This window comes from Dermacentor silvarum, chromosome 10 (genome assembly GCF_013339745.2).
Source record: "Dermacentor silvarum isolate Dsil-2018 chromosome 10, BIME_Dsil_1.4, whole genome shotgun sequence".
Classification (NCBI taxonomy): Eukaryota; Metazoa; Arthropoda; class Arachnida; order Ixodida; family Ixodidae; genus Dermacentor; species Dermacentor silvarum.
In genome coordinates, this window is record NC_051163.1 from 62,395,224 (window position 1) to 62,408,247 (window position 13,024).

At 45.9% G+C, this 13,024-nt stretch overlaps 1 protein-coding gene across 1 annotated transcript in view; it reads right to left on the reverse strand.

Annotated features, from left to right (window-relative positions):
- The window catches only part of LOC119465823 (uncharacterized), a 152,427-nt gene that overhangs the window by 56,661 nt on the left and 82,742 nt on the right, over positions 1-13,024 (reverse strand). Inside the window, 1 exon segment of the mRNA XM_037726297.2 lies at positions 7,703-7,745. Coding sequence (XP_037582225.1) covers positions 7,703-7,745 — 43 coding nt within the window.

Consider the following 13,024-nt stretch of genomic DNA (forward strand, 5'->3'; position numbering starts at 1 on the left):
TAGAAGTATTTCCTAGTGTAATTTAAATGTCTTGCTTCAGGTAAGAAATACAGATTATAAGAGGACATTAGAAAACAATTTCGCTGCATCGGAAATATCAACAAATTCGCTAAGCTCTGTTGCACACAAACACAAAGAAAGAAATGCAAATATACTGGAAAATACAGATAAATTTATGACTTCCTTCTAACGTTGCCCGTGCAATGGTTCTGTCACGAAAACTTAAAGAAGGAATGCTCGACTTCATGGCTACTCCCGCCAGCAAGTCGTCATTATTTCTTTTCGAAAACATACTGGCGAAGATTTGGAGATAGCAGTAATATACGAGTCTGACCTAGACTATCGTTTACTCTGTATAGTGTCAGTTTAATCACGTGATCAAGTACAACTGTTGCAAGAAACCGGTGATCGAACGGCTTTGCGGTCGCTCCCAGCATCTACAGGGCACTCAAACAGAAAGCGCGCCTCTATCAATTTTACCGCTAAACGAGCCTTTTTTCTCTGCTAACTTAACACGCCCTGGTTTCCGGGAACTAAACGACCCACTGCCTTACTCTGAGGTCGTGAACGAAAGAAAAAAAAAAAAAAACGAGAAGAAAGAAAGAAATAGTGGAATGCATGCCGATGAATCTATTAGCCTCGAACACTTGGGTCCAGAACGGGACGTCTTATATTCCGGCTTTAACGAGCCAGCGATCCCTATCGTCGCCGATCTCGTCGCATTAGTAGCGTATCGGAGTATTGGGCATGTATGCGGAATTGCCGGACAAGTCAAGCGCCACACACCACGTTTTTCTTTTGTTTTCCTTTTAGTGCTGTCACGCGTACCGTATTAGCGCGAACTTAAGCACCCCGCATTTGACATTAACGAGGGCAGCGCGCGCTCCTTCGAATATCATCGCCCGAGTTAAGTACAGAAAAAAAAAATATTACGAAAGCGCTCCCAGAGGCGTCATTCGGAAACGTACGTGAAATGCTACACAGTCACACATAGCGCGTGTGAAGATCGCTGGATCTCATTTTCGTAGCTGAACAGGTAATTCGAGCATACTTATTTTAAATGTAGTCGAGGGAAGTTGGAATTACCCCAACTATATAGATCGACGTTGTCTGCGAATGCTTGCCTTGCTAAACTGACTCATTGCGTGGTTTCCTTAGAGTGCAATCTAGTAGAAAGTTAACCAGACCTGAGCAGACGCTTTCGAAATCCGTGACGTCATGACGAACTGGTTCGGAAAGTTCACAGAGGCGTCGCCACAGGTTTTACAGCGAAGCTGTCTATGGCTAGGAGATGTGGTTTTGTGGCGTCCGCTCGGAAAAAAACTATCATCATCAGCAATGGCTCGAGCGTCGTCGTCTTCTTCCACAGTTGGCTCGTTGGCGCCCCTCGGCGACACCGCGCGAACGCACTCGTGCCACTGCTCGCGCGTTCGTCGTCGTCTTTTTCCACAGCTGGCTCCGTTGCCGCTCATCATTCCAGCGTAGGCTTTCAATTCTCTTCTGTCGTCGTAATGGGGAGGCCGCGTTTACGGGGGTATGAGCCATTGCTTAAGGGGGTATGAGCCATTCATTGTCTTACGTGACGGACGCATTTAATAACAGAGGCGATACGCGAATGTGTGTGCGTACCTATCGTCACGATGACCACCGATCAGGACAATAAATATGTTCGTACTTTGTTCAAAATTCTGTGTCACCTCTGTGTAGTGCGCTAAACAGCTTCGCTGGTCATCCACCTCCACAGAGTGGAATGGCTCATGATCTTTTTTTCATTCTTGCGTCTTTTACGGCTTACCAGTCATCCTTTGTGGTAAGAGCGAGTGACAGTTTTGTCGTTGCACGAGCGTCATTAACTAACGCAGCTTAACCTAGCATCGTTCTTTAGCGCCTCTTTAAAGGGACACCAAAAATGAATGTTAGGTTTGAGTTCGATTAATAAATCGTACGTATTGAATATCAGGCGAGGTCCATAAAAGGACGCAACAAGGAAAGTGCCGGTGGCGACGCCGCTTTGAAGTAACTTCATTAGCTACGCGTGACACGGGCTTCGGTAGCTCCTGCTCGCTCCAGTTAATTAATACCTTAGTTAATACTGTGTAGTTAAAAAAAGCGTGTGCTGATCCCAAGCGCCGTGCGAATAAGTTTAAGCCAAGCTTTCATCGGGGTTTGTCAAGAACACTTTTCCTGCTTAGCGATAATTTTCGAGAAGAGATCACACGACGCAGTTGGACAGATTTGCACTGGAAACCGCCTTGTTCAACATAAACTTGTTGCGCTCGATTACGCGCATGCCACGCATGGCGATGAAGGCAACAGGCAGACGGCATGAATATGACATGTATGACGACGACGTAGCGATCATGGGATGACGACGAAGGAATAACAAACATGAAACGACAGAGGGCGCACGACGACGCGCTGCAGTGACTACGACGGCATGACGACGAAGATGGAATCACTACGACAGAAGGGCGATGACGGAACGACCATGTCGACATGACAAGGCAGGCATATGACCGCAAGTAAGGTCATAATGTCATGAATCGGCAAGACAAGAGCCAGCCAGCCAGCCAGCCAGCCGCAGCAGCAGCAGCAGCCGGAAAGTTGAAGACAGAGGCAAAGATGGATGAGAAGAAAGAAATAATGGATTACATTGTCATCCATCTGAGAGTATAGCACAAAGCAACAAGGGAAACCCATACGGGTTTCTTTGAAAGAAAGCTTCGCAGTTGAAGAACAATTCATCCTGGTCCGGGGAATTGGAAACGGGACCAACGCCCTTCCGGGGCGGTTGCTCTACCATCTGCTAACCAGGAGGCTGTAGCAGGTCTCCGAGCGAGGCCGAATGATTCGACGTCTCGAAGCATACGCACGTAAAATAAATGTGGCATTGTGCGGAAGCTCGCAAGATGGAGAAAGTTTCTTCCATCCGAGTGGATGACCATTTTTTCTTTCATAAACGTTCGTCCACCTTGGGGGCTTGCGTAGAACCGATATGCCATGTGTCCTTCCCACCGTGTTCCTTCCTACGAATAAACCTCCAGTTCATAGTCGGCACCTGTGTTCTTCCGTCTTCCTGTGGCTATAGAGCTGTCTTTCTTTTCTTTTTTTTTCTTTTTCCGCAATGTTGATCCTCAACCAACTAGCTCAACTTCGCACTGTTGGATAGTTAAACGTTTAAAGTAAAAGGTGATTTCATTGCATACTGGCTGGTACCAAAAGACTAGACCCATAGAAATCCTTTAATTTCTTTTTTCGCTCAGAAACGAGCATAAATGCGAGAAAATGCTTTGAAATTGGTGGACGCACCTACACCTTGAAAATGTGAAATGATAGTGTTTTATCGTCAACGGCCTAGCAACGTTCCATGAAAGCGTCGCACTTATCTCTTGCTTTTCTTTATTTGATGTTATGCCAGTTATGTTTTCTTGATACTACGCACCACGTTGACATGTCGAGCGCATGTAACCAAATACTTTTTTTTCTCATGTTGCCAAGTGTTGACAACGCTCTGTCTAATGCGTCCCCACACGTGTTCACATGTGAACTATGCCATCTGAAATGTTATTATTGTATTCAGTGCCGTACTTGACACACCAATCGCATTTCCCCAGTTCCGTTTGCTTGTATGTGCGCTCTTTTGTTGTTCGGGTACATTTGTACCGAAAACTGTAACCCACTCCTGCTTAAGGCCTGGAATTCAGGCTAGCAGTGCTCAATAAATAAAAATAAAAATAAAACTACGGTTTTGGCAGGAAATTTGCGAAAGCGAAGTATATATAGCCTTCAACTTGTGCGCTATAAAGAGATAAAGATTAAGACGGAAAGGTAGGGTAGGTTAGTTAAGGACGTGCCCGGTTGGCTACCCTAAACTTAGGGAAAGGGGGAAAATAAATAATAAAAAAGGAAAGATAAGAAAATAATAAAGAGGCAGATATGTGAACACACTCGCAGAGGAGTGTTCGCTCTGCGAGTGTGTTCGCTAAAGGTGACAAGCGTTCATACAGTTCAGGCGCCTTCGAGAAGTGCAATAGGGATAGTTATCAGGACTTGATCGGTACCCGCGAACTAAACGAAAATAAAAGTTTGAAAGAATACTTCACATTTTCTCCGTTTGTAATATCAGCCCTTTTTTGCACCCGGCCAGTAAGCTATAAGATAGAGTATGGAATGAACACTTGACCAGACCAAAGTTATCTAGCGTAGCTCTTAATTCCGTGTCCTCTTAAGGTCGCATTAACACGGTATACTTATGTGCAACACTTCCTCGTTCAAGGACGCGTCCCGCGCAAATCGTAGGCTGAAAGAGGCAGACGAAAGCTGTAACACAGTTGCGAGGCGGCGGCTCACCGGCTCGGCTGGAGGCATTTAAAGGCCCCCCCCTTCCTCGCTTTCCTCCCCTCCCCACGCACTTACCGACGAGCTCACACTCCATACAGATCGGCTAGCCGGCTCGCCGCCAAATTACACTCCACTCATTGCCCCCCGGAGGCATTTCTGCCTATAATGGAGAGAACGCTCGGAACACATCCACGCCTAAATTAGGCGCAGTCATCATCCAGGCGGGCATTCCTTTTCTTTCTAGGCCACTCTTACCTCCGCGGCAGCCTGCACCCCCCTCCTTTATTATATTTTTTTCCCTTTCGTTTAAAGAGCGCGCACTTCCTGCTGTGTGTATGCGTCTATAAATTCTGCGGGGAGCGAATTTTTATATATTTATCTTAAGTACAAGCTTGTAGTCTCTGCGCGATTCAATGAGGGTGCGCATGCGTGTTTAGCGTAGAGGTGCCGCTGTATAACTGGGGCCCCCTTTCAAGGTCGTTAGGGGGTCCGCTTCTGGGAGCTTCACGGAGGGAGCGTCCTTTCACTTGCGAACGCCGATCAGTCGGCATATATTCGCTGTAGTCTGTAGACACGGTGACATTTGTAAACGTGCACATTAAGTCACGCTTTTATAGGTAGCCGGACGCCCTCTGTTTTAAATAAAATGAACGCCTAAAGTTAGCGTCGATGTTATTAAAACAAGTGGTGTGGAAATCATGGCGTCCGTGACGTGTTTGCGCCTCCTGCAATCGAGTCTGATGCATGCAGTCCGCCAGAATGTACACAGCTTTCGAGATCTCTTTCTTTTGTACGGCGGAGGCCGTCACTGGCGGGTGGATTTAGACACCACCTAGTGTTTGCTGGGCACTGAGGTCAAGTTACACCACCCAGAATTTGCTGGATGGTGTCACTTGACCTCAGCGCGAAGCGTCATGTTATTATACACGCTGTAACGTGACAGGTGGCTACGGAGTTGCGCATTGCTGGAAAACTTTACTAGGTCTGTTGGAAACTTTGCGCCTCCATCAGCGGTATTCAGTGCAAATGATACCATCATTTGATCATCGTTTGGAACGAGCAGTGATAATCACCTAAAAAACTGACAGCTTTTTATAAACTCACCGTATTTATAGGCGCCGCAGTTACACATTGTTGACTCTTTTAAACTTTTTTCTACGGTTTGTGTAGAAGTATACGTTTCCTATTGGCATTATTTTGAGCAAATTACCATTACTAAAGCACATTACCAGTGTTCAAAATGCCACACATCCTAATCTTACGGGGTCACTTAAAGCGTCTGTCGAAGCGCCCTTAAGTTTACTGCCCTTTTTTTCGATAAAGCCAGAAATGCGCGAGAGGATATGACCGTTTCCGTGTGCTTCATCATGAGTGAATGGACAGTTTCTACCGTTCTCTCTCGTTTTCATTTGCCATAGCAAGTTTCACGTGTTTTCATTGGCTCGCGAAACCTCTTGTCTGAAGCCTCCGGTGTGCCACGTATTCCTCCAAGACGCGCAATCAAGTGAAGTTTTACTTACGACAGTAAATTATTCTAAGTGTTTACGTTGATTATTGCCGTCTTTTCTAAAGCCTTTATAGTGCGTAATTTGTCTAATTCCGGAAAAAATTAAAATAAGATAAAAAAAAAGTTATGCCACAAGGTACAAAGGTCTGAAATGTGGAAGTGCATGTGACGAGTGCGTGCTAGATGGCGCCACAAGACCGCGCCGCAGCAAGAATAATACGCCAGGTCGCGTGGTATGTATACACTTTGCTAACGAATATATTTGTTTGCGTGTACTTCAAGTGGCGATTGATGAGGAAGAACACTTACGTCACCTGCACCGTCTGCGAGAGACAGGAATTTGTTAACGCGAGTCCTTTTAGCCACAATGCATCCTGCGAGACATCTATGGGTGTCTAGAGTGAAGACTCCCAGGCCTTCACTGACCGCGGCTGATCTCGCGTAGCGCGTGGACTTACACCGTTAGGCGGCCACTGTTACAGGAACAAAACGGGAGAACCTTACTCCTGTATTTCGCTTTGTACACAGGTCCAACACAATTTTGTAGAACGCGGGAACCACGCGCTCGGGACTGCGGATCTAAAGATGACGTGTGGCGCAAGAATCGGCTGGATTGTGAGCTTGCGTAATTACATTTACAGTTTGCATTGCTTTCTCTCCACCTGGTGGTCGCCTCAAGCTTTGGTAGCTGCTTCGGCCCTCAGAGGCGCGTTCTATAGACAAGTGCGTTGACCTCTGTACATCTCTCTGCGTCACTTTCCCGTCACTTTACCTTATCCTCCGCTCTCTCCCCAGCGTAGGGTAGCAAACCGGATCTTCCTCTCTGGTTAACATCCCTGCCTTTCCCCTTTCTTCTGTCTCTCTCTCTCTCTCTCTGCGTACACCTCCTCTCCCGCACCATCCTTCCCTCGACAAACATCACCTACGTCCTCGTGACGTCACAGCGTCGACGTCTCGCAGTGTGCATTCGTACCAACTGCTGTTAGCATTTCACCATACCAACTGTGAACAGTGTGGTGCGTAAACGTAAACTTGCAGTTTATTTCATTTAATTTTCGTGCCATTGCGTAATATTAAAGTCGTGGCCGGCGCCTTAAGTAAAACTTAAAGGTTGTGTGAGATTGCACGTTGCCTATATATGATGACAACAAAGAGGCCTGTACGCGTCGCAATGTGTTTTATAGCACTTAATTCAGCGCTTCGTGAAAACTTCGCATGACGTAGATTCCAACGTGGACGTTGGATATGCCCAATGTTTTTGTTTTATTATTTTCCTCTTCTTCTTCGTTGACATTTTCTACATGAATGTCCTAGCAAGCCCCTGTGTTCCTCGGAAAAACAAGAGAGAGAGAGATAGCTTTATAATGAAACGCAGATGATTTTGTCCGGGTGTATCTAGCCACCTACATGTACTTTGCACAAGGAAGGGGACTGCACACAGAAAGTGCATGAGGAGGAGGAGGGCAGGATAAAAAAAAGTCGGGATAATATACGATCATGCACTCTAAAATTATTTACATCCTTAAAAGTGAAAAATGGTGTACGTCTGTCTATAGCTCGCACCCCCAAAAAGGTGTAAGTGTTAGAGAATTACGCCCTTTTTCACTTTGAAGGGTGCAAATTATTTTACAGTGTGTTATGTACTGGTGATACAAATGTGACTGTCCTGGTGTAAATAGGCTAGGGCTTGCTTAAAGTTTAACGTTTGAGGTTGCCGTGAAGGAGACGGCATAGGACTTAATATGCTTGCTACCTCTAGTGTTTTTTTTTTTTTTTTTTTTGGGGGGGGGGGGGAGCAGAGCTCATTCTGTTGATACAAGTTTAACAAACTTTGAAGGGAGCACTGCGACTCACCTGTTGGCGAGAACTCGGTCACTTCCTCCTGCTTGGTCTGGCTCTGAAAGCAAAGAGAAAATACGAAACGTTTGTTGTAGGTGTCGTTCACGTTCATTCCCAGTGCAACCAATTCATGACGATACAGCACTGTACAAATAAATGTCGCATGCGGCTGTACTTTTGCAGTGAAGCAACAGGAATGTTAGGATAAGAAAGCTGTACACAAGGAGTATACCCTGAAAATCGAATATAAATTGAATGTGATTGAATATAATGGAATAAAATGCTGCAGAGTCCCGGCCATTTAGAGGATGTTTTCGTTTATCAAAATCTCTCCATCACACCTAGTACGGCGCATGATTTCACATACATACCATAGTTTCTTTTTGGAAGATACAGCGGAGTGGTGTGGTGGTTAAGCGTACTCGCACGACTTACTTTTCATCTAGTTGTCGTAAAAAAGAAATTACTTTAAGCAACCTGTAGTGCCTGAACGTGCACGCATAGGGTAGTGCTACCCTATACTACCCCCATAGGGTAGTCCATTACCGCCCCCTGTCGGAATGTGGCGGCCACTGCCGGAAATCCTCCCCCGCGAACTCGTTCTCAGCTACAGAACGTACAACCACCATGGCGGGCAGCCAATTGAGATTGCCCCATCTTCTTGAAAAATCGCATCTCACATCTGCAGACGTTCGGCTCTCTCTGTTGCGAATCTCGTCTCGGCATCTTCAACCATTTGCGTCCTTGGCGATCGTTCAAGTTTGCCGAAGTCAGCACGACGTTACGTTTTTTACGTAACTTACTACAAATCCAGCCTTCCTCGGACCTAACTGCTAGTCAGAGACATCGAGAGGAAATAGACAATGGGACGCCTATTCATTATTGCCGCAACTACTGATTTATCAGTCTGTCTGCTGATATAACAAATTTTTATTGATTCATTGATATAGCTTCGCAAGTTGCTGATGCTCGGCGTCTTCCAGAAAAGAAAAAAAAAAACGATAGCAATAACTACTGCTTTTCAGAATTTACAACTTTTTCTGCTACTTTCAGCAAATTATATACAACTTATTGAATAGATAACTTCTAAAGCGCGATTAACTTTCACTGCGCATGAGCAATATTGCCGTTTTTTTTTTCATTTTTGGGATTAAGCGTATAATGTCTAAAATACACCAAACGCTTCAGATTTCAGGTACCAGATGGCATCTGAGGCCCTTGGAAAATTGGTTTGAAAGTTGGAACAAAGCGTATGTTAAATAATTATGGCGGTCGAGACTTCCTTGTGGGCACTATGTCGTTTTTTTTTTTCTAACACGCACCCGTGCCAATAAGTTTGGAGGTCCTTTGTATTGTGTTCCTACTTCGCAGGATGCTCATAGGACAGTGTAATAATATAGGCAATGTCACATGCTGTCCAGCTTGATAGTAACAGCGCGAGTGCCTTGTATTTGAGACGTCGTTATTACACATTGTTGTATATTTATGTATACAGTAGATAGAGTGCAGGTTGGAACGTTCTCCTCCGCGTTCCGCAGTCGAAACGTTTAATAGGGCTAGCGATATAAAAGTGTTTCCTCGTGCACGTCACTCTAAACCACCCTTAAAATCACTCTGGTGACATCTGCCGTTTTCGCTTACATATTGTGCGAACGTTACCACCTTTCTGAACTAACAGGATCACTGATGAAAAAAACATTCTTTACAGCCCACGTCTTTTAAAGTAATGTCTGTAACAACAGCCAATGCAAACGAATACGTTGATCGCATTAGCCAGAGTTATCTGGCAGACGAAGTCCGTAATTAACCTACACGCGCTGAACTTTGTCTACGTATTGTTACCAGGATCCTACGTATTACCCGTAACGTGCGCCTAAATTTTGATAAATATAAAAGAAGGTGTCTTTTTTGTATAGTTCACGGATGACACCGGAGAAACAAACAATGCGAGCCTCGTATGAAACGAACTCTACATTTACCTCGAATCCACTCGCTGATTACACTGGGTTTTGCAAACTATTCTAGGAACGGTGTCTTCATGAATGATTACTACATCAGCTTGTTTGATTCTGTAGGTGTTTTTCTTAGACGAAACTTTCTTGCCGAGTTCCAGGCACCTTTTCGTACGTATCTGGCCTCTAACGCCGAATGCCACGGATGCATGCATTCCACAAGCAGTACAGAATCGCGGCCAAGCCAGCGCGTTGAGACGCCTGGCGGCGTTTCGATCCGCACTTGCACTAGAAGAAACCGACGCACCAGAAACACCACGAATACAACACCACACTATGGATCCACCAAACAAACAAAACAATTATACAATAATATATGCATGATGTACTGCATGTAAACATGTGTATATAATATCCAGCCTGTCTATAATTCACTGCAAATAAAATCATTTCTTCACATAACATGCCGCTCTTCATATACCGATAAACCGATATGCCGATACACTTTCATATGCGCACACACATGGTTCACGAACCGGTCACACCCAGAATGCTTCGCTGTACGCTGATGTCAACTGGAGTTGAGTCTGCCTGTGCTTCTTTTTTTTTTTTTGTATCCTGAATGGGCACTGTGGAGAGTTATAAATTTTTTACGGTAGCCATCATTTACAGAGTGTTCAATTACGCGCAAGTAACAATGAACACGGATCCGTGCCAGCAAAAACTTTGTTTAATACACATCTGTTGCCAGTATAGAGAATCTATTGATTCCTACTGTTTTCTAATGACCTGCGGCAACACTGCTCCGATCCATGACATGTCTTGTGTTGCTTCGCGTGTGTGCGCGCAAATATTATAGAAATGTGCAGGAGAAGCATCAATGCGAGAACGCCTCGCTGCAGCAATTAGGAGAGGGCGTGAATCTCTGTGCAGTAAAGACGATTAGAGTATTGGCGGAATAAAAAACAGGGAGGAGGTTGATAGCACGGAGTCAATTCAAGTGTAGGTGGTGGTACAACAGCAGTGATAGAGGTTTTGAGTACGAAAGTTAACACCGAGATAAGATAGGCAAAAGGCTAGATAGCGACAGGTGGAGTAAAACCCGATTAAATCGAGCAGGGAATGGGGGTCTATTTGTCCCCGCCCCGTTTCCAAACGGGATGCCAGTAAACGTCGCCACGATCATCACGAGTATATGCGGCGACGTCCAGGACCACGACGCGTTTCGACGCACGATCATGACGTGGAAACGAATGCACACTTCGAATACCCCTCGCTTGCAAAATTGTATCGGTCGCGCGCACAACGAAACACGGTGTGTCGAACATTTTTGTCACCACCACGCCACGGCTGCTCGACATCGTGCTCCAAGTAGCGGGAGAGTCAGCAGCCGTGCACACGCCAAGGAGGTCATAAAAAAAGAAAGAAAAGACAAAGAAGTGGCCCTCTTGTTCGCAAATTTTATTGAGGGAGACCATAATGATGCGGCCAGTCGATTCGGATTGCGTGCCGCGCGCTCGCAATACACGCGCACGCACGCACTGAGAGAAAGAAGCACGTGGACACACTGGGTCTCTTCGATTGGTCGCCCCGTGACTGCCCGAGAGACACTCGGCACGCCAACGCTCAGTGACTAAAAGCAGCACCTCGGGCAATCTTGGGGCCCAGTCCGGGACGACAAACCGAAGACACTCATCCTCATGAACGAACGCACGCATCCACTCGGCGCACTCAGGTACTCACACATACGCAAAGGTGCACGTGAACATCCCACCCAAGCTAAGGCACGAATGAACAGAGACGGACACACAGAAACACGCGCTCACACACACACGCACAAACACACAGGCACAAACACAAAGACAACGCACACACAAACAGACACGCGGACGTTCTCCTCAACAGCGACGCATGCTGCGTCTGCCGACGACGGCTGCAGTGGCTGGGGCGATGTGGGCCAGACCGGTAATTGGGTCGGGCCCGACCAACCTCTCGCTCGAGTCTGTTCGCCTCTGCTTAAGGGTGCTGCTACGAGAAGTGCTCTCTCTCTCTGGCGAGTGAGCGCGCTTTCACGATCGCTGGCGGACGCCGCTCGCGTGTAGCAGCCGCTGACAGGCCACCGAGTTGAGACTCGCCGCATGCACCTGAGCGCCGCGCGCAATAATAATGACTGGCGGAATTTAGTACGGCGCCTACACCCATGCCTAACCCCCCCTCCCCCCTCTTGTCAGGGCGCGCGCGCGCAGTGCTGATTAACGACCGTCGAGCGGCAGACATTTCTCTTTGACGAGCACCCGTGAATTCCAGAACGGGAGCGTTTTTTGTGCCGAACGAAGCCAGTTGGAGACAGGCGATTGTGCCGGGTACGTCGACATCGATGCAAGGCAGTGCATATTTTTTTCTTTCGGCTCGTATATATATATATATATATATATATATATATATATATATATATATATATATATATATATATATATATATTTATATGACCGCCATCTTGGGCATGTGACACGAACTCGATTCTCTTAATTCTGTGCGGAGTGACGTCAAATTAACGTGGTTGTGAGTTATCTGAATAATCAGCGTGGAACCGATTTCATGCGCGCGCAACGTTATATGAGAGGTGACAGTTGTTTGGGTCGGGTTTAGGTATTGACGAGTTACTCGCAGTCCATGGCCGATGTCTACTTGTGCCTGTGTTTAATTCGAGAGTCTATGAAATGGTTATATATGTGTCATATATGCGTATATTTGCGTCATGCAAATTACGACCTTTTGCATGCGGTAATTTGTGGAATATAGAGCTAGACGTCTCACTTAATTCTCACTTGTTATGAGCGTTCACTTCCGTGCGCACGAAAGACGGCAAAAAAAAAAAAAAAATAAGCAAAGGAGTGGTAACAAGGAGGGAGATTAATCAGCCAGGCCAACATCGATAATATTTATCTCTCTCCTTCTCTGCAATTAACAGCCGGCTCTCGTAATGGATTAGCTTACGCTATCCCCCAAGCCTTCGCTTCACCACGCGTAGTTGATGAGAAGGCATATAGATAACACCTCTGCTTTTCCTTTTAATATCACTCTCTTTAGATGAAATTGCGAGGGTGAGCTAACACCAGATCGAGGGAAAACCTCGTCGGTGTACTATACTCAAGTATCGATTACTTCAGCAATGTGACTTCGGAGATTAATTGTTAATACTCGCTGAATGCAATTATAATATCGAACAGCCCTGCCTGCGCGTTTCGGATGTTTTCTTTGCAGAGTGAAGCCAAGAAACATTCTTGGCACTGAATGCAAATCAGGTGTTCGCTTTCACGTTGGCTCCGTCTATAGGTATATCCCGCGTGCAAAAAATATGTTATTGCACTGAACCAAAGACATT